This window comes from Ovis canadensis, chromosome 11, assembly GCF_042477335.2.
Source record: "Ovis canadensis isolate MfBH-ARS-UI-01 breed Bighorn chromosome 11, ARS-UI_OviCan_v2, whole genome shotgun sequence".
Classification (NCBI taxonomy): Eukaryota; Metazoa; Chordata; class Mammalia; order Artiodactyla; family Bovidae; genus Ovis; species Ovis canadensis.
This window is the reverse complement of record NC_091255.1, coordinates 50214363-50231567: the sequence shown is the minus strand read 5'-3', so window position 1 is coordinate 50231567 and position 17205 is coordinate 50214363. Positions and strand designations below refer to the sequence as shown.

The window sequence follows — 17205 nt, the reverse complement described above, 5'->3', positions numbered from 1 at the left end:
TTTAGATTTCCAGCCAGCTGGGATCTGAAGCCACATACCCCCCATCCAAGGGTTCTTGGGGCACAGGAAGGGTAGGGAGGCTGGAAGGGGCAGTTCTTCCTGTTCCCCTTATCTTGATGCCCCCTCCCAACCTGCCACTTCCCCAGCCTGCAGCTAAGCTCCTCTTTGCCCGCTCCAGCCCAGAACTCCCCACCTGAGAAAGAGAAAATGGGGAAAGGTCAAGAAAGGATGCTAGGGTCCCAGGGGGTTCCAGGGTGAGAGATAGGTGCAGAAAACTAGCCAGATGGGGGTTCCAGGGTGAGAGACAGGAGCAGAAAACTAGCCAGATGGAATCATAGCCCCTACATGCTCCCCTGGCATCAGGGCTCTGCAGAAGGTGGGGCCAGTGTGTCAGGGGCCCCCAGGGAGGCGGAAGGGTGCTGTGGCTGAGTGCAGTGAAGGATGAAGGATGAAAGCCTGCCAGCCGGGTTCTGAGTCAGGTCGGGCAGAGGGACACCCTTCCCGTATAAGCCCCAGTTTCCTTTTCTGTAAACGGGGTGGTAATCAACCTTGACCCAGCTGCTGCCTGCTGAGCTCAGTGGGTTTGGGTCCAAGGCAAGATGGGGTCTCGGCGCTTGCTGCCCCCCCTGCTGCCCAGGGGGAGCACCAGCTGTGGCATGGTGTATGGCTGGGAGCAGCCTGGGTTCCAAGCCCATTTGCCCACCAGACACAGGGTCCAAGCAGGTGTGGCTGGGGTGGCAGCTGCCTGGGAGGGCCCGTGACGGTGACGTCCTTCTTATTCCTCTTCTCCGTATTAGGTCATGGGAAAGCGTAGCTGGAGGGCCCGCCTGAATCACAGGTGACGGGCCTGAGACCAGAGACACACACGCAGACGCCCAGCGTGAGGGTTCAGAGAAATGATGCAAAGACCTGACGGTGGGAGGGGAGGGGGCCCACAGCCACCTGGGAGCTGGCGGGCAGCCAGCAGTGATGAAAGCCCAGGGGAATGGAAACAGAGGAGTGAGCCTGTTGTAATCGCTACGCCCACTTGTCAGGGCCTATAAAGGAGGCTGGTGAGCCCTGGCAGTAACAGCATCTTGGGCTTCTCTCCTCTCCAGCCTTCTCGCTCCGTGTCTGCCCGCCACCTGCTGCCACCACCATGACCACCACCATCCGCCACTTCTCCTCCGGCTCCATCAAGGGCTCCTCCGGCCTGGGGGGCAGCTCATCCCGCTCCTGCCGCGTGTCTGGCAGCCTGGGTGGTGGCTCCTGCAGGCTGGGGTCTGCCGGTGGCCTGGGCAGTGTCCTTGGAGGCAGCAGCTACTCTAGCTGCTACAGCTTTGGCTCTGGTGGCGGCTATGGCAGTGGTGGCTTTGTCGGCGGTGGCTTTGGAGGTGGCTTTGGAGGTGTCGACGGGCTGCTGGTGGGAGGCGAGAAAGCCACCATGCAGAACCTCAATGACCGCCTGGCCTCCTACCTGGACAAGGTGCGTGCCCTGGAGGAGGCCAACACGGAGCTGGAGCTGAAGATTCGTGATTGGTACCAGAAGCAGGCCCCGGGGCCGGCTCCTGACTACAGCTCCTACTTCAAGACCATCGAGGACCTGCGGAACAAGGTAGGAGCTGTGATGGGAGGGGTCCTGGGTGGGGCACAGCTTCTCCTCCCCTACCATCTGTCCTTGATCAAGGCCTGGAGCCCAGCCTGGGGGCTGCCACAGGGTCTCGGGGAGCCAAGGACAGCTTGGCTCCAGCTTGGCCTCTGGGAGCCCACCTTGGGGCCACTATGTGGCTTACGAGTTCTTTTTCAGGACAGTAGCCTGGGCTAGGGACAAGTAGGTCTTGTGGGGCTCCCTGGAGCCTGTTTCCCATCATGGAGCTTTTTACCACCATGTGTGGTTGTAGGATAAGAAGGATGGAGGCAGGAGGAGGGCTGGGCTCCTGGGGCTGCCGGATACTCAGACATGGCTTTCCTTGGAACAAGAGGGGGATTTAGGGCTAAGGTGGTGTCAGGGGTCTGGTGATCTCCTGCTGGCACCTGCTGGGAGGAGGAGGCAGGAGAGAGTGGGTGGGACCTCAGGAGGCCACTTCTATGCCTTATTTGGGGATTTTTCTGGCTTCTCCATCTCTCCTGCTGCACCCTCAAGACGGGCTCAGTAAACTTGGAGCAGGGCTGCCTCCTGGAGCCTGGGGTCAGGGCTTAGCCGGGGTCATGACTTCTGATTAGGAAGTACATTTTGGTGAGGGCTCCTTTAGTTTTCCTCTTGCGGGAAGCCTCTCAGGGGCACTGTATCCCGAATTGTAATAGGAGGGAGTTTCTCACATCCATCCTCTTTCCAGGATTAGGGAAGAGCTGCCTGGGGCATCCTCCTATTCTTTTCTGGCTCTCCTGCATTCCAAGCCTGGCACTCCCAGCTCGCTGTCTGCTTTGGTTTAAGGCAGAGTCTGGCAAGGGGGTTCTGTGGGGGGAGGAGGGGAGTATCAGCCATCAGACTCCTGCTGGCCCTGCCTCTGTCACCAACTGTAGAGCAGTAAAGCAGGGAGACAGGGTGGGAAGGGAGCCTTCCTGGAGAAGGTAGCCACATCCTGGCCCCCAGATGGACAGTCTCATCTCAGAATCCTGGTCTGGGTTGAGTTATTCCAACCCAGGGACCTGATCACTCTCCCATCTTCCCAGATCCTCACGGCCACCGTGGACAATGCCAACATCCTGCTTCAGATCGACAATGCCCGCCTGGCTGCTGATGACTTCCGCACCAAGTGAGCCCTGGCCAGGGTCTGGGGAGAAGCTGGGGGCAGCCCTCCCTACTGAGGAGCCCAGGCCTCCTCGGTTGCTGATGGCAAGGTCCAGAATCTGAGGGTTAAGGAGTTCACCTCTTAGCCCAGGATGCTGCAAAAGCAGCAAATTCTGAAGATCACTGGGCTTAGTCAGGTGATGGAAGAGAGAGAGGGGAGGCAGGAGGCAGAGAGGAGAGGAGTCAGGAAGCCAGGTGGGGTGGGGCCTTGCCCTGCGTTCCCAGGGTCCCAGGGCTGGGAATGGCTTCCACTCCACCCTGTCATTGGAAGAGACTCTGATGCTGGGAAAGATTTGAGGGCTGGAGAAGAAGGGGGCGACTGAGGATGAGATGGTTGGAAGGTGTCACTGACTCAACGGACATGAGTTTGAGGAAACTCTGGGAGATGGTGAAGGACATGGAAGCCTGGCATGCTGCAGTCCATGGGGTGGCAAAGAGTTGGACATGGCTTAGCAACTGAACAAACACCCCCTCATCATTCAAGGGAAGGGTGCTGGTCAGAACCTGCACCGGCCAGTCCAAGCATCTTGACAGAACTCTCTGGTTCCCTTTGCAGGTTTGAGACAGAGCAGGCCTTGCGTGTGAGTGTGGAGGCCGACACCAACGGCCTGCGCAGGGTGCTGGACGAGCTGACCCTGGCCAGAGCTGACCTGGAGATGCAGATCGAGAACCTCAAGGAGGAGCTGGCCTACCTCCGCAAGAACCACGAGGAGGTGAGGCAGCTGGGGCAGTAGGTCAAAGAGATGTGAGGGGGTGGCAAGGCTCCATTGCTGTGCCAAGGCTGTGCCATTGCTGTGACTGGGACGAGCACTCCTACTGTGCAGCAGATTCTGAAGGTCCCTGGGCTTAGTTAGGGGAGGCAGGAGGCAGAGAGGAGAGGAGTCAGGAAGATGGGCAGGGGTGGGGCCTTGCCCTTCGTGGTCTCCGGGCCCCAGGACTGGGATTGGCTTTCACTCCACCCTGCTCAGCATTTGAAGGCAGGGTGCTGCCCAGGTGTCCAGCTGGTTAGCTTAGAGTGTTGCCCTGTCTGCAGAGCCCAGTTCCCCATGCAGGGCAGCCTTCTCCATGTACCACCTTACTTCCCTGCATCTGGGGAGTCTCCCAGGGGCCCACAGAAGCCTCTTATGCCCATCCTGGCCTCCCTCACCAGACAGGAGATAATTGAGGAGGATTCCCAGCTCAAACCCTCCAATATGGACCCTAGGTAGAAGTTGGAAGTTAGATGGGAGGTTTTGGGGGCTCAGGCCTAAGAATTAAGATTTTATTTTCAGAGAGTCTTCAGTCTAGTGAGGGAGCACAAGATTTATCCTGGGGAACCCCTAGTCTGATATTGGAGGCAAAGCCCACACAGACCAGGTGAACAAAAGTCATTTGGAGGGTCAGAGGGTAGAAGGTGAGCAGAACAAAGGGGGCGTTGTGGGAGGGGTCTGGAGAGCTTGCCTGGGAAGGTTGGGAGTGAGAGGTCAGAGCGGGGGATACCCACACCCACCACCCCCTCCTCCACAGGAGATGAAAGCCCTTCGAGGCCAGGTGGGTGGCGAGATCAACGTGGAGATGGACGCCGCCCCCGGCGTGGACCTGAGCCGCATCCTGAACGAGATGCGCGACCAGTATGAGAAGATGGCAGAGAAGAACCGCAAGGATGCCGAGGACTGGTTCTTCAGCAAGGTGAGGGCTGCTGCAGACCAGAGGTCTCTCCCGGGGCATGGGGCGCAGGGCCTGAGTCCCCACAGCAAGCCCAGACCCTGGCACCTTGGGTGCCTTAACCCCGGTGAGCTGCACGGACCCCAGGTGTCAAGGTTGCCTGTTGCACTCACAGGCCTTCAGCTTGCCTGAAACTGGGATCTGAGGGGGTCAGGGGGAGTCCTCCTCAGGAATAAAGCCAGAGAATCAAGACCCCAGGAGCTTCCATCTGTCCCTCAAGAAGTTAGGAACCAGTACCACGGGTCTGGCTACTGTCCTGGCTGGTCCTCAAATTTCCTACTCTTGTACCTTCTTCTTGAAGGCATTAGAGGTAAAATTTAACAGCCTCTCAAAGTCTTCTGGGTTTGGGGAGGTGGGAGGCTAATGAGAAGGCGTTGCTCCCGCAGTCAGGTTTGGAAGGAGGCCTGAGAGGCCTAGGCAGGTCAGGAAGGCAGCCATGGTGAGGGGAGTTGCGGGGAGTGGGTGCTCCAGGTGTCTGTCTGGGTCCAGAGTGGGCCCTGGGCTGAGCATATGGAGACCATGGGGGTCGCCTTGGAAAAGGGAAGCCAGGCTCATGCTGCCCTGTCCTGTGTCCTGTCTGCAGACGGAGGAACTGAACCGCGAGGTGGCCACCAACAGCGAGCTGGTGCAGAGCGGCAAGAGCGAGATCTCGGAGCTCCGGCGCACCTTGCAGGCCCTGGAGATCGAGCTGCAGTCACAGCTCAGCATGGTAGGGGTGCTGCCGGGCCTGGTGGGGAGGTGCCCAGGGCTCTGGAGGGGGCCCTGCACACCCTCGCTGATCTGGTCTCTCCTGCTCCCCGCAGAAAGCGTCCCTGGAGGGTAGCCTGGCCGAGACAGAGAACCGCTACTGCGTGCAGCTGTCGCAGATCCAGGGGCTGATCAGCAGCGTGGAGGAGCAGCTGGCCCAGCTACGCTGTGAGATGGAGCAGCAGAACCAGGAGTACAAGATCCTGCTGGACGTGAAGACGCGGCTGGAGCAGGAGATCGCCACCTACCGCCGCCTGCTGGAGGGCGAGGACGCCCAGTGAGTGGGGGAGCCGGGCCAGGGGTGGGGGCCTGGGGCAGAGCTGAGTCTCAGACCCACATCTAATCTTTGTTTTTTTTTTTTTTGCAGCCTGACCCAGTACAAGACCAAAGAACGTAAGCATTTTGGTAACCGAGGGCAGGGCTTCATGGGGCAGGCAACCCACCTGCACCTTACTGGGGGAGTGTCCCTAGGAGCTCCAGGAAATGATGGCTGATCCTCAGCAGGGGTGGGGGAAGAGACCTGGGTCCTAATTAGATGAGGGAGACACTGTCTGGTTCCATGGGGGCGGGGCAGGAAAAGGCCCTTACCTTGGAGATCCTAGGCTGAGAAAAGAGATGTGGTCCCAGCCCTGAGACTCTCATTGATAGGCACATGGTCTCACTCTCTTTGCTCCTGGGACCTTACGGATGAGTAAAAGCAGTCTCATGTCTGGAGTCTTTTGTCTGGTGGCAGAAAGGGACTTGATCCTTGTCCTCCAGATCCCAGTCTGATGAGGAAGATAAGGTCCCAGCCCTGGGGTCTCTAGTCTAAGGGAGGTGATGGCGACCAGGGTCTTGTCTTGGAGATCCTTGTCTGAAGGGGGCAAATCCACGTCCTGGAGACTGCAGAGAAATGGAATCAGACTCCATTTCAGACTAGCATCTGATCTGCGCAGTCTTCCTCTTGCAGAGGGTCAGAATCAAACCATTTGGGAGGAGGGACTCACCCAGGGGCACCAGCAAGGAACAGGGTGGGAAGGAGGGAGGGGTAGGGTCAGAGGGGGCACGTGTCTGGGTGTGATGTTGAGGGGCCAGCAGAGGCGTGGACACAGGTAGCCGTGGTGGGAAGAGCTGGCTCTGCTCAGGGGGCTGGGGCTGGGGCTGGGCCCCCACTCACCCCGGCTGTCTGTCTCCTGCAGCCGTGACCACCCGCCAGGTGCGCACCATTGTGGAGGAGGTGCAGGATGGCAGGGTCATCTCCAGCCGCGAGCAGGTCCACCAGACCACCCACTGAGGACTCTCCCCCACCAGCCCCCTGGGGCTCCCCATTGGCTGTGCAGCCTCCAGCCTCCCCAGCCTCAGCCCCCCAGCTTCAGTCCCTTTCCTATTCTCACTCCCTGACCAATAAAGCTTGTCGACTGAAACACAGGATGCTTCCTATTTGTGGCCAGTGAGGACCCTGGTGAGGAAGGGGTGAAGGGTATGGGGGAAATGGGGGCGGGGGGAGCTGTCCGTGGATACCTACTGTTGTCGACTTGGAGGACAAGGGTCGTCTTAGAACAGGGGTGAAGACTAGATCTGGGCAGAGCTTGGGGGGGGTTGCTTTGTGCCTCCCAAGTGCTGATGACCCCAGGGAGGGTGGTCCAGGCAGTGACCCCAGGGAGGGTGGTCCAGGCAGCACCAGACCCAGAGTGAGGTCAGCGTGTCAGGAGGATGTCTTAGGTGTCCTCTTCTTGCCCCATAATTGGGTCCATGACCTTAAGCAGTGCCTTCCCCTCATGGAGACTCATTTTCTCCTCCCTAAATGGACAAGAAGATCTCAGGAGCCAGAGGCCCAAGGGGTGACACGTCCAGCCAGTGGGCTGTGTCCTCCTCTTAGAGGGGACTAGGTGGCGGGGGAGGTTGGGGAAGAGAGGCAGGCCAGGACAGGAATCAGGATCCTCCTGAGAGAGGCACCAGGACTGAAGGTGGGTGGGTGGAACCAAGCTTCCGTTGCCTCAACTCCAGGAATCTGAGACCTGCGCTTCCAGAAAAGGCAGGTGTGGGAGAGAGGGCGGGGCCTCTTCCAGGAATGTCTCCTCAAACAGTCAGCTGAGGAAGGGGCGTTCAGGGGAGGTGGTACCCTAGGAGCAGCACCGCCCTCCCTGCCCTTTGTCCCCTCCTGGTTCCAGCAGCTTGGAGGTCAGGGGAAGCTGCCTCCTGGGGAAGGGGGAGGGGCCGTCCTGCCCATCTGCTCTAACACCCTCCAGCCCAGCCCTTCTCGCTCAGCCAGCAGGGGAGGAGCCCCGGAAGTCTTCCTTTGAGTAAATCTGAAAACCACTGGGCAGGGTGGGTCTGATTTCCCGGTATTCTTAAGAAGTCGGGGTGGGTGGAAGGATTAATGAGAGGAGGGATGCCCCCATCCTAGTTCACAGACAGGCCTGGACTCTCTGCTGCTGCAGAGTCACACAGACCCCTCCAAACACCTGCTCTCCCGGATGCCTGGAGACTGAGGCAGGGAGCGGGCAGGAGCAGCCAGAGCCCCCAGTGGTGGGGGTTTGGTACCAGAGGGAGAGGGGGCGGGAGGAGTAGGCGGGGCAGTGGCACGGGAGCGATCTATGAAGTGGGCAGCGGGGTGTGAGGACTTGGAGCAGATCCCAGGCACTCTCTGGATCTCGGAAGTAGCAGTGAAGAAGGGGCTAGATGAGTCCCTGGCCCGCGGCCCTTCCTGTCCTGACCCCACGGACACGGAGGACAGTGAGTTCCCTTCCACGGGCTGGTGTCCAGGGCATGCGTCTGCAGAGGCAACTGCAGGACTCCAGCAGGCTTGGAGTGTGGGCTGGCGTCTGTCCGTTGCCTGGGCAGCAGTCCCGGTAGGGATGAGGGCGGGAGGGAGGAGGCGCTGAACCCACCTGGCCCCCAACCATACATCCGGCTGCAACCAGAAGAACCAGCCCTGGGCCGGATGGCTCATCGCGAGGTGATCTCATTTACCTGGACAACAGTCTCAGGAAGCGCGAAGAGGCGCCCCATTGAGTGGATGGAGACACTGAGGTTCTGAGGAGCAGTGACTCAGCCCCTGTCCGGAGCCTGGTGTGTCAGGGGTGGAGCGGGGCGCAGGAGGGGCGGGGCTGTGCTGGGAAGGTCGGCCAGAGCCCCACCCCCTGCCCAACCCCAGGCTCTTGGGCGGGGCCCGTCTCCCCGCAAACTCTGGAGGTCCACTCTTACTGATGGGCCGAGTGAGGAGGGGTCAGAGTGTGGGGCGGGTCAGAGTGTGGGGTTGGCCAGAGGCAGACCCCGACTTCACCCTTCTGCGGGGGAAGAAGCCCCTGCCCACACAGTGAGTGGGTGGGTGGGTGGTCGGGAGGCCACAGTGGGGGAGCGGCCAGATGTTCCCGGCTGCCCCAGGAAGGCAGTGGCTGCAGTGCTGGGGTTGGGGGTCCTTGGGACAGAGTGCTGGGCCCAGAGAGGAAATGCTGGCCCTTTCCAGGAATGCTCAGCCCAGGCCTGGGCAGGAGGGGGCAGCAGGGAGGAGTGACTGGGGGTGAGGGCCCGTGGTCCTGGGGACACTGTTTGGCTTTGTCCAGGCACGCCACGCTGACCTAGGCTGCTGGGGCGTGTGCAGGCAGCGGGATCGGGGGACTCACAGTCTGTCCACAGCCACACTCCTGCCCACTGCTGCACGGAATGTTTCAGTGAGCCGGGCTGTACCTACCCTTGGTGCCGCCTCACCTACTTCTCTATGATGTCCACATGCACGGGATTCCCAGGATGGGGCAGGGCCGGTGGTGGCCAGTCCCTGTGACTCTGCCTTCACACACCCACACCTGGAAGGGTGCCCTGGCAGCACTTCTGCTGAGAAATGACACGGCAGTCACACGGTCCGCAGCGCACTGTGTTGCTCTGTGCCCGGGTCTGCACTGGGCGCAGGGGAAGGAAGAGACCCAGGCCCTGGCCTGGGAGGACCCTGAGCGACCTGGAGGGAGCCCAGTCTATGGGTGGTGAGCCGGGCACAGCGGCCGGCCTGACACTTCCCTCAGCCCTTGGGAACTGCTGTCTTCTGCACCGCCCAGGCTGTCGGGGGCTGAGGGGAACAGAGGGACAGAGCCAGGACAGTTCTGCCTCTTGGCAGAGCGCAGGCGGTCACCCAGCCTGATCCAGCCACAGGCTCCCCTGAGGGCCTCTTGGTTTTGCAGCCATCCTGAGGGGCTGTGAGAACAATCCCTGGGGAAGGGGGCCATGAAACATGGGGGGAGGACCACAAAAGGCAAATCAGTTGCTCACAGACTTACCCAGATCCTGGGACCAGTCATGGGGCCGGAGCCTGCATCCAGGCTATTTGTTCCCTCCCAGAGAGCCGCCCCCTCCCTGCAGGCCCCCTGCACCCCGTCATGGCCTGAACACTTAGTGTTAGCATCACCTCTAGCTTCTCCAGATGTCCTGCTTTGAGGGCCTCTCTGTCTCGTTCTTGGCATCTGAGTGTCCACACAGTGTGTGGCACATAGTATGTGTTTTATAAATACCTGTGGGTAAATGCAGTGATAGCCACCACTCTGTGCAAGCTTCTTTATTGATTTCACCGCTATGTGCCTGTGAAGTAGTGCTGCTATTCCCGTTTCCCAGAGAAGGAAACTGAGGCTCAGAGGGGAGGAGTGACTTGCCCAGTATCTGGCCCCTCCTTGCCCAGCTCCAGCCTGCTCTGTCCTGGCTTGTTTGGGCTCCTCTCTTTCTTCATTCTGACCTGAAGCCTGTGGCTCTGGCTGCCAGCAGGGGCTGGGAGCTCTCTTCCTCCCCCCACCGCCGAATCTCATCCCCCCCCCCCCCACCCAGAATCTCATTCCCCCCTCCCCCCCAATCTCATTCCCCCCCTCCCCCCCACCCGGAATCTCATTTCCCCCCTCCCCCAGCTGCCTCTTGCTCCCCAGCCTGGCTGGAATCCCCTGGGACCTTGTAAAAAACGTCCTCATCATCAGGTTTATCCAGCCCAGTGCTGATGAAGTGGGTCATAGCAGGGCCCAGGAATCTGTATGGAGACTCTCATGACCAGTCAGGTTTGGGAATCACTGTAAGCTGAGTCGTGGCATTGTGTGCTAAGTTACTTCAATCCGTTTCTGACTCTTTGTGACACATTGGACTATAGCTCGCCTGGTTCCTCTGTCCATGGGATTCTCCAGGCACGGATATTGGAGTGGGTTGTCATGCCCTCCTCCTGGGGAATCTTCCCGACCCAGGGACTGAACCTGTGTCTCTAACGTCTCCTGCATTGGCAGGCGGGTTCTTTACCACTAACGCCACCTGTGAAGCATGGCATTGGCCAGTGATATTCCCTGACCAAGTCAGGTGTGTGTTGCTACCTGCGATGGGGCTGGACCGAGGAGACAGGAAAGAGACCCGGGTGGAGGAGGGGATGGCAGTCTGTGCTCTGCGCCGACCAGGCCTGGCGATTCTGGCTCTTGCCAACCTTGGGGCAGGTATGCCTCACTGGCACCAAGGAAATGCCAGCTGCATGCTACAGGCCCAGCGTCCCACGTTTCTTGCTGTACCGGGTTGTATTCCCTACCTTAATTTTTCTTTCCAGGGTCAAATGATAAGTTTGACCAGTTCAGAGACCATGACGACGTCACTCTCCTCCCCTCCGCACCCCAAATGCATGGTGGGTACTCGGTCTGAGGTGTTGACTGAAGTGGTCTGATGGGTTGGTTGGCAGCTTCCTGAAGCTTCTCAGCCCACGCAGGTCCCCGATCTCCAGGGCAGGACCTGGTGTGTAATCCCATCCCCCCGACTCATCCAGGATGGGGGTGGGGAGGTAAGGGGTGTGGGGGTGGAGGGGAGGGCTGGTAATCTGGTGAGAAGGGAGGTGGAGGGCATGCGGGGCAGGTGGGGGGGGCAGAGAAGAAGAGACCCCTGGGAGAGTCAGTGTGGGCCTGGGTCAGGGTGCCGAACCTTGGTCCAGTCTCTGCTTCTCTGCTCTTTCTGGTTGGCGCTTGGTGGTCTTTGGTGACCTCGAATGCTGTTTCCAGTTCTGAAGGTGATGAGTCTGATTGGACCTGAACTCCAGGCCCATGCTGATGCCGGCAATGGTAAGATATCTGTCCAAGATTCCAAAGTCCCTTTTGCCCATTTTGGGGGTTGGGGGAATGGAACAGTAAGTTCCCTCTCCCAGGCCTGGCCCTGAAGGCATGTGTTGGGTACCAGCTCTGCTCATCTCTCTGGGCCTTGTGCCTACAGGTGAGGGGAGTGATGCGGCAGAAGCAAAGCCCTGTTTACGCTGAGACAGACTTTCCTGCCCCAAGGTTCAAGGTGGTATCGCTCAGGGCTCAGGCTGAGACAAGCCCTCTCTGCCTCTTCTCACCTCCACAGAGGCACTTCAGAGCAAGGACAGTGGCCACCCCCCAGGGCACCTCAGGGGGGCCTCTGTGTTGGAGTCCAGACCCCCCCCAGTCTTGTCTTTAGCCCCCAGGCCAAGGTCATGCCCACTGGGCAGAGCTCATTCCAGGCACCTTGGGGAGGCAGATGGTAATGGACACACCTGATCCCCACTTGCAGGGCATTTGTGGGAATGTGGAGACATTCCAAGCACCAGGGTCTCATCCTGGCTGTGCAGCTCAGTGACTTTGGGCAAATCACCATTTCTCTGGCTCTCCCTCTCTCCTCCTCACTTCACAGAGTTGACTCAAGACAATGGTGTTTATTGGAGGGGCATAGAGAGAGTGGTTTAGGATGGTGGAAAGGGTTTGGGCTGGGCGAGCAGACAGACAGGGTTTTGAGCCCTAGGTCTTGAAAAGTCCACTTCCCCTTCCAGGTCCATCATCTGTGAACTGGTGGCAGGAACAGGGCTCCTCACAGGACCGTGTGGCATACGTTACATATGATATCTCCATACGATGCCCGAGCCCTGGTCAGTGTGGCAGGTGACCAGAGATCCACCTTCCCTGTCTCCTTTGACTGAGCGAATGGAGTTGCCAAGTTAAACCTAGAATCTGTGGGCGGTCCAGAGAAAATTGTTCAAATCTGAGCTGCAGATGTAATGTCGGGGCTTAGAAGCCTGTGGTGGGGGTCGGGGTCATAGGCGGTACCAGCAGCAGAGTGGGGACTCCTTCCCAATGGAGTTTTTGGTGGGTACCCATGATTAAGTGAAGCAAGGCATTGGTGGAGGGGTGCTGCTCAAAGGGTGGGAGTGCAAGGGGGCAGAGGGGAGGGCCAGGGGGAGGGAGGGAGGTACCAGAGGATGGAGGTAGGTGAGAAAGGGCAGGTGAGGGGTAGCTGGGCTGGAAAGGAAGGAAGGGGAGACGGGAGGGGAGCAGGGGTGGCCACTGAGGAGGGGCCAGCTGGGTCTTTCATGCATGTTCCTTTGTGGCTAGTGGTATGTCCTCCCCTTTCACAGATGAGAAAACTGAGGCCCCGAGGCTCATAGACCAAAGGATTGCCTATGCCATGTAGCTTGTCAGGGCAGGGATTCAAGCTGCCATGTACTGGTTTCATGGTACACACCACTTCCAGGAGGTCCTGGGGACTCATAAGCAGCCCCTGTAACTGAAATTGAATCCAGTAAGGGAAAGAGGCATAGAATTTTTAGAATTAGAAAGAACTTTGAGATTGCCCAGTCCAGCCTTGTCACTTTACTGAGGGCAAACAACAGCTCATAGAAGGAATTTGGTCACACAGCGAGCACAGCAGAGCAGGGCCATGAACCCAGCTCTCCTGTCCACAGCCAGGATGCCACAGCTGTCTTCTGAGACAGCCCCTGGACAGTGTCACTGAGGCCGTTCATCCAAGGCTGTCACCATGGGGCAGGGAGTCCTTCCATGGCCTGACTCACTACCTGGGGATGCAGTCACCACAGAGTCGCCTGTGCCAGGGCACTGCTGGCCCCTCAGGCTCTAGGAACGGGAACCAGATTCTTCTCGCCTAGCCTGAGTCACCACCGACTCGAGTTGGTGTGTCTTCTCTTGGCTCCACCCCCCACGCCCCCCCCCCCAAAAAAAGCTGGGTGGGAACTCAGCGCAGAACAGAGTGAAGTGCATCGACCCTGGGCTGAATAATCCGGAGAGGGGTGTTGGATGGGACCCGGAGCGATGAGATCTGGAGGGGAGCCCCGCCTTCCTCACGTGCATGTAAATGTTCCTGTTGGTTGAGGCCTCAGCGTCCTCTCGGCCTCCCTGAGCGCCTCGCTCTTCTCACTCCTCGCCATGACCACCTGCAGCCGCCAGCTCACCTCCTTCAGCTCCGTGAAGGCCTCCAGCCACGTCGGTGGTGGCTCCAGGTCCTGTCCGGAAGCTTCTGCCGGGCCTCCAGCGCCTATGGGGGCCTGTCCGTATCCTGCTCCCCTCGCTGCTCCTCCGGGGGTGTCTGCGGGCTGGGGGGCGGCTATGGCGGTGGCTTCGGCAGCAGCAGCAGCCTTGGAGGGGCTCTGTGTGGCAGCTTGGTTGGAGGATATGGGGGTGGCCTTGGTGTAGGCTACAGTGGTGGTGATGGTAGCCTCCTCCCTGGCAATGAGAAGATCACCATGCAGAACCTGAATGGCCGTCTGGCCTCCTACCTGGACAAATTGCACGCCCTGGAGGAGGCCAACAGGGAGCTGGAGACAAAGACCCATGACTGGTACCAGAGTCAGGGGCCCAGGCCCGCCCGTGACTCTAGCCCCTATTTCAAGACCATTGAGGATCTGAGGAACAAGGTGGGTTGGCCAGGTGGGTGGCTCTGGTGGTGGAGTGTAGATAGAGATCATGGCTGCAGTGGCCCTTAGAAGAACGCTTGCTAGTGTCTCCATTTTACAAAGAGGGAGACTGAAGCCTGCTTTTGAGGAGTGACTACAGGCCACTTAGAATTGGTGGCAGAGGGTCCTTTTTCAGCATCAGGGTGTCTGAGCTGGGCTGGTACCCCGAGTCTCTTACTCCATGCAAGCATTTCTTTGGATTCAGCTTCTCTCAGGCTTGGGCCCAGGATGCGGTGGGGGATATGTGGTTGTATCACCCCCGCACACTGTGCTCAGTGGGGAAGGCACCTGAGGCTGACTGGGGGTGTAAAGCCTGACCTACCAGCTAGACAGCTCTCAAGATTGGGGAGGCTGCTGTTCACTTCTGAACAGTGGGGCTTTGGCTAACTAGCCCTGTCCTTCACCCCCTCTGCAGACTATCGAGGCCACCATAGCGAATGCACATCCCCTTCTGCAGATGACAACGCCAGGCTGGCAGTGGATGACTTCAGGACCAAGTGAGCAGAGGGCGAGCAGTGGGGTTGTCCAGACAGGAGGATCAGCAGGTCTTGAGCCTCAGAAGCCTCATGATGGACCTTGAGGCCTTGACCTTTGTCTTGCCAGGTATGAGCATGAGCTGACCCTGCGCCAGAGAGTGGAGGCCGACATCAGTGGCCTGCGCAGGGTGCTGGACGAGCTGACTCTGGCCAGGACTGACCTGGAGATGCAGATCGAAGGCCTGAAGGAGGAGCTGGCCTACCTGAAGAAGAACCACAAGGAGGTAAGGTTGCTGCTGGTGGAGGGAGGCAGGTCCAGTGGGGTTGCAAATGCACCTGGGGCCAGGGAAGGGGTAAGCTGAGCACCTCCTCGCATCCCTTCTTAGGAGATGCTTGCCTTGTGGAATCAGGCTGGTGGGGATGTCAGCATGGAGATGGACGCCACCCCCAATGTGGACCTGAGCCGCATCCTGAATGAGATGCGTGACCAGTATGAGCAGATAGCAGACAGGAACCGCAGGGATGCCGAGGCCTGGTTCCTGAGCAAGGTGGGACATGGGTCCTCGGCCCTCCTGCTGGACTTCCCAGCCAGGGGTCCTCCGGAGCACTCTACACCTTCTGTTCTTTCCTGTCTCAGTCTGAGGAGCTGAACAAAGAAGCGGCCTTTAACAGTGAGCTGATGCAGAAGAGCCTCAATGAGCTGAATGAGCTCCGGCTGGTGCTCCAGGGCCTGGAAGTTGAGCTGCATACCCAGCTCTGCATGGTGAGAAGGACCAGGAGGGCACAGCCCCAGCCTCCAAATCGCCAGCAATGGCGCCACCCCCTGTAATGGAACCTTACCACCGCACGGTTCCTCCTCTTTTCCCAGGAGTGGGTTGGAGGGATCACTGCACCCATTATATAGACAGAGAAATTAAAGCCCAGAATAAATTTTCTCCACGTTGTCTGGCTCATCAGCAGCCCAGCTGAAGTAAAAATCCGTGCACCTCTCAGGACATGTGCCCAGAGACCTAGGGGGTCAGCAATGATCACCTCTGTTGACTCTCTCCCTCCCGTTCACAGAAAGCATCCCTGGAGAAAAGCCTGGAGGAGACCCAAAGCCGCTACTGCCTGCAGCTGGCTCAGATCCAGGAGCGGATCTGCAGCGTGGAGGAGCAGCTGGCCCAGCTGTGCTGCAAGATGGAGCCGCAGAACCAGGAGTACAAGATCCTGCTGGACGTGAAGGCGTGGCTGGAGCAGGAGATCGCCATCTACCGCCGCCTGCTGGAGGGCGAGGACACCCAGTGAGTGCCTGGAACCCTGTCCTGCCCCCAGACCCTTCAGCCCCACCCCTGCTGCTCCCAGCACACCTGACTGCTCTGCCTTTTCTCCCGCACAGCCTCTCCTCCCAGAAACCATCCGGCCAAAACTATGCTTCCTGAGAAGGTAAGGCTCCTGAGGGTCCCGGCCACCCTTGAGCCCCTGGCCCTCCCAGCGCCCTTCTCACTTCCTCTCCTCTCTCCCACAATCTTCACCTCCTCCTTCCCGTCCTCCTCTGGTCGGCTGACCCAGTCCATCCTCAAGGAGGAGGGCTCGTCCGGCTTCTGCCCTGGCCAGAGCTCCAAGCCCTGAGCAGCTTCTCCAGGAGCCTCCTGCCTGCCCTCCCACCTGCCCACCCACCAGCTTCACTGCCCAAAGGCCCGAGTCTGGCCCCTGCTCCCCCGCTATGCGGCTCCCAGCTGTCGTCCCTTCCTCTCTGCTGGTGGTGGGCTAATAAAGCTGAATTTCTAGTTGATGCAACAATTCTGTGTGGTCTCCATTCTTGAAGGGGGGCTGGAGGGGGTTGGAGGTGCCTCCAAGGAATCTTCTGGGGCCTGACAGCCTGAGGGAGGAAGGAAAGAGCCAAGTGAAAGAGCTTGCACGTTGTTCCTAGACGCCCTCTGGGCTGTTGTGGGGTGGGAGTAGGAGTTGGGACGCAGGCCGGGGGCTGGCTCGCTCATGTTGCTGGGTGCTGAGTGAGGGTTTTACAGCAGCCCTTTCCTTCCACTGTCTCCCAGCAACTCGGTGAGCTGGCTGTAGTCAGGCCCATCTTGGAGAGTAAAGTCACACAGACACCAAGTGGCATGACTGTGGCTCAAGTCTGCTCGACTGCAAAGACCATCTTTCTTTTATATGGCTCTATCTTTTTAGGTATTTTAACCCAAAGACTCCCACATTTGAGCTCCTAACTCTACCCCTTGGCTCCTCACCTTTGCGTCCCAGGATCTTGGTGTTGGATGGTAGAGGGTGAGACTTCTGTCTTGGGGGGTGGTGTCCATGGTTAAGACTGAATTTTTCTTCTTCCAATCTGCTTCCCCTCATCACTCCTATTAACTCTTTTCTCTTCCTCATTCCCCTCAGCTAGTGAACTGAGTGCCGATGAGTCCCCTAGAAGTATCTGTCACCCATGCCCTCCCATTCATCCCCACAACCACCGCCACCTTCCTTTCTCCCTGGAACTAGGCCTCTTGCTGTTCATCTCTCCCACCCTCATTTCTACCTAAGGACCTTTCATTCATTTTTTTTTTTAAAGTATTTATTTATTTGGGCTTCCCTGGTGGTTCAGATGGTAAAGATCTGCTTGCAGTGCAGGGGACCTGAGTTCGATCCCTGGGTTGGGAAGATCCCCTGGAGAAGGGAATGGCTACCCACTCCGGTATTCCTGCCTGGAGAATTCCATGGACTGAGGAGTCTGCTGGGTCACAGTCTGTGGGGTCGCAGAGAGTGGGACATGACTGATCGATGAACACTTTCACTTTCATTTATTTGGCTTTGTCGGGTCTTAGCTATGCATGGGCTCACTTGCTCCTTGTTTT

At 58.8% G+C, this 17205-nt stretch overlaps 1 protein-coding gene and 1 pseudogene across 1 annotated transcript; both read left to right on the top strand.

The window, feature by feature from the left end:
- Positions 1-793: 793 nt before the first annotated feature.
- LOC138415212 (keratin, type I cytoskeletal 17) lies at positions 794-6624 on the top strand. Its single transcript, XM_069543472.1, has 8 exons — positions 794-1594; positions 2653-2735; positions 3327-3483; positions 4277-4438; positions 5058-5183; positions 5278-5498; positions 5589-5614; positions 6400-6624. The coding sequence occupies exons 1-8, from the start codon at positions 1139-1141 to the stop codon at positions 6492-6494; spliced, it is 1326 nt and encodes a 441-aa protein (XP_069399573.1). The 5' UTR covers positions 794-1138; the 3' UTR covers positions 6495-6624.
- A 4546-nt stretch (positions 6625-11170) lies between these two features.
- On the top strand, positions 11171-16153 carry LOC138415213 (keratin, type I cytoskeletal 16-like; annotated as a pseudogene).
- Positions 16154-17205: the final 1052 nt, after the last annotated feature.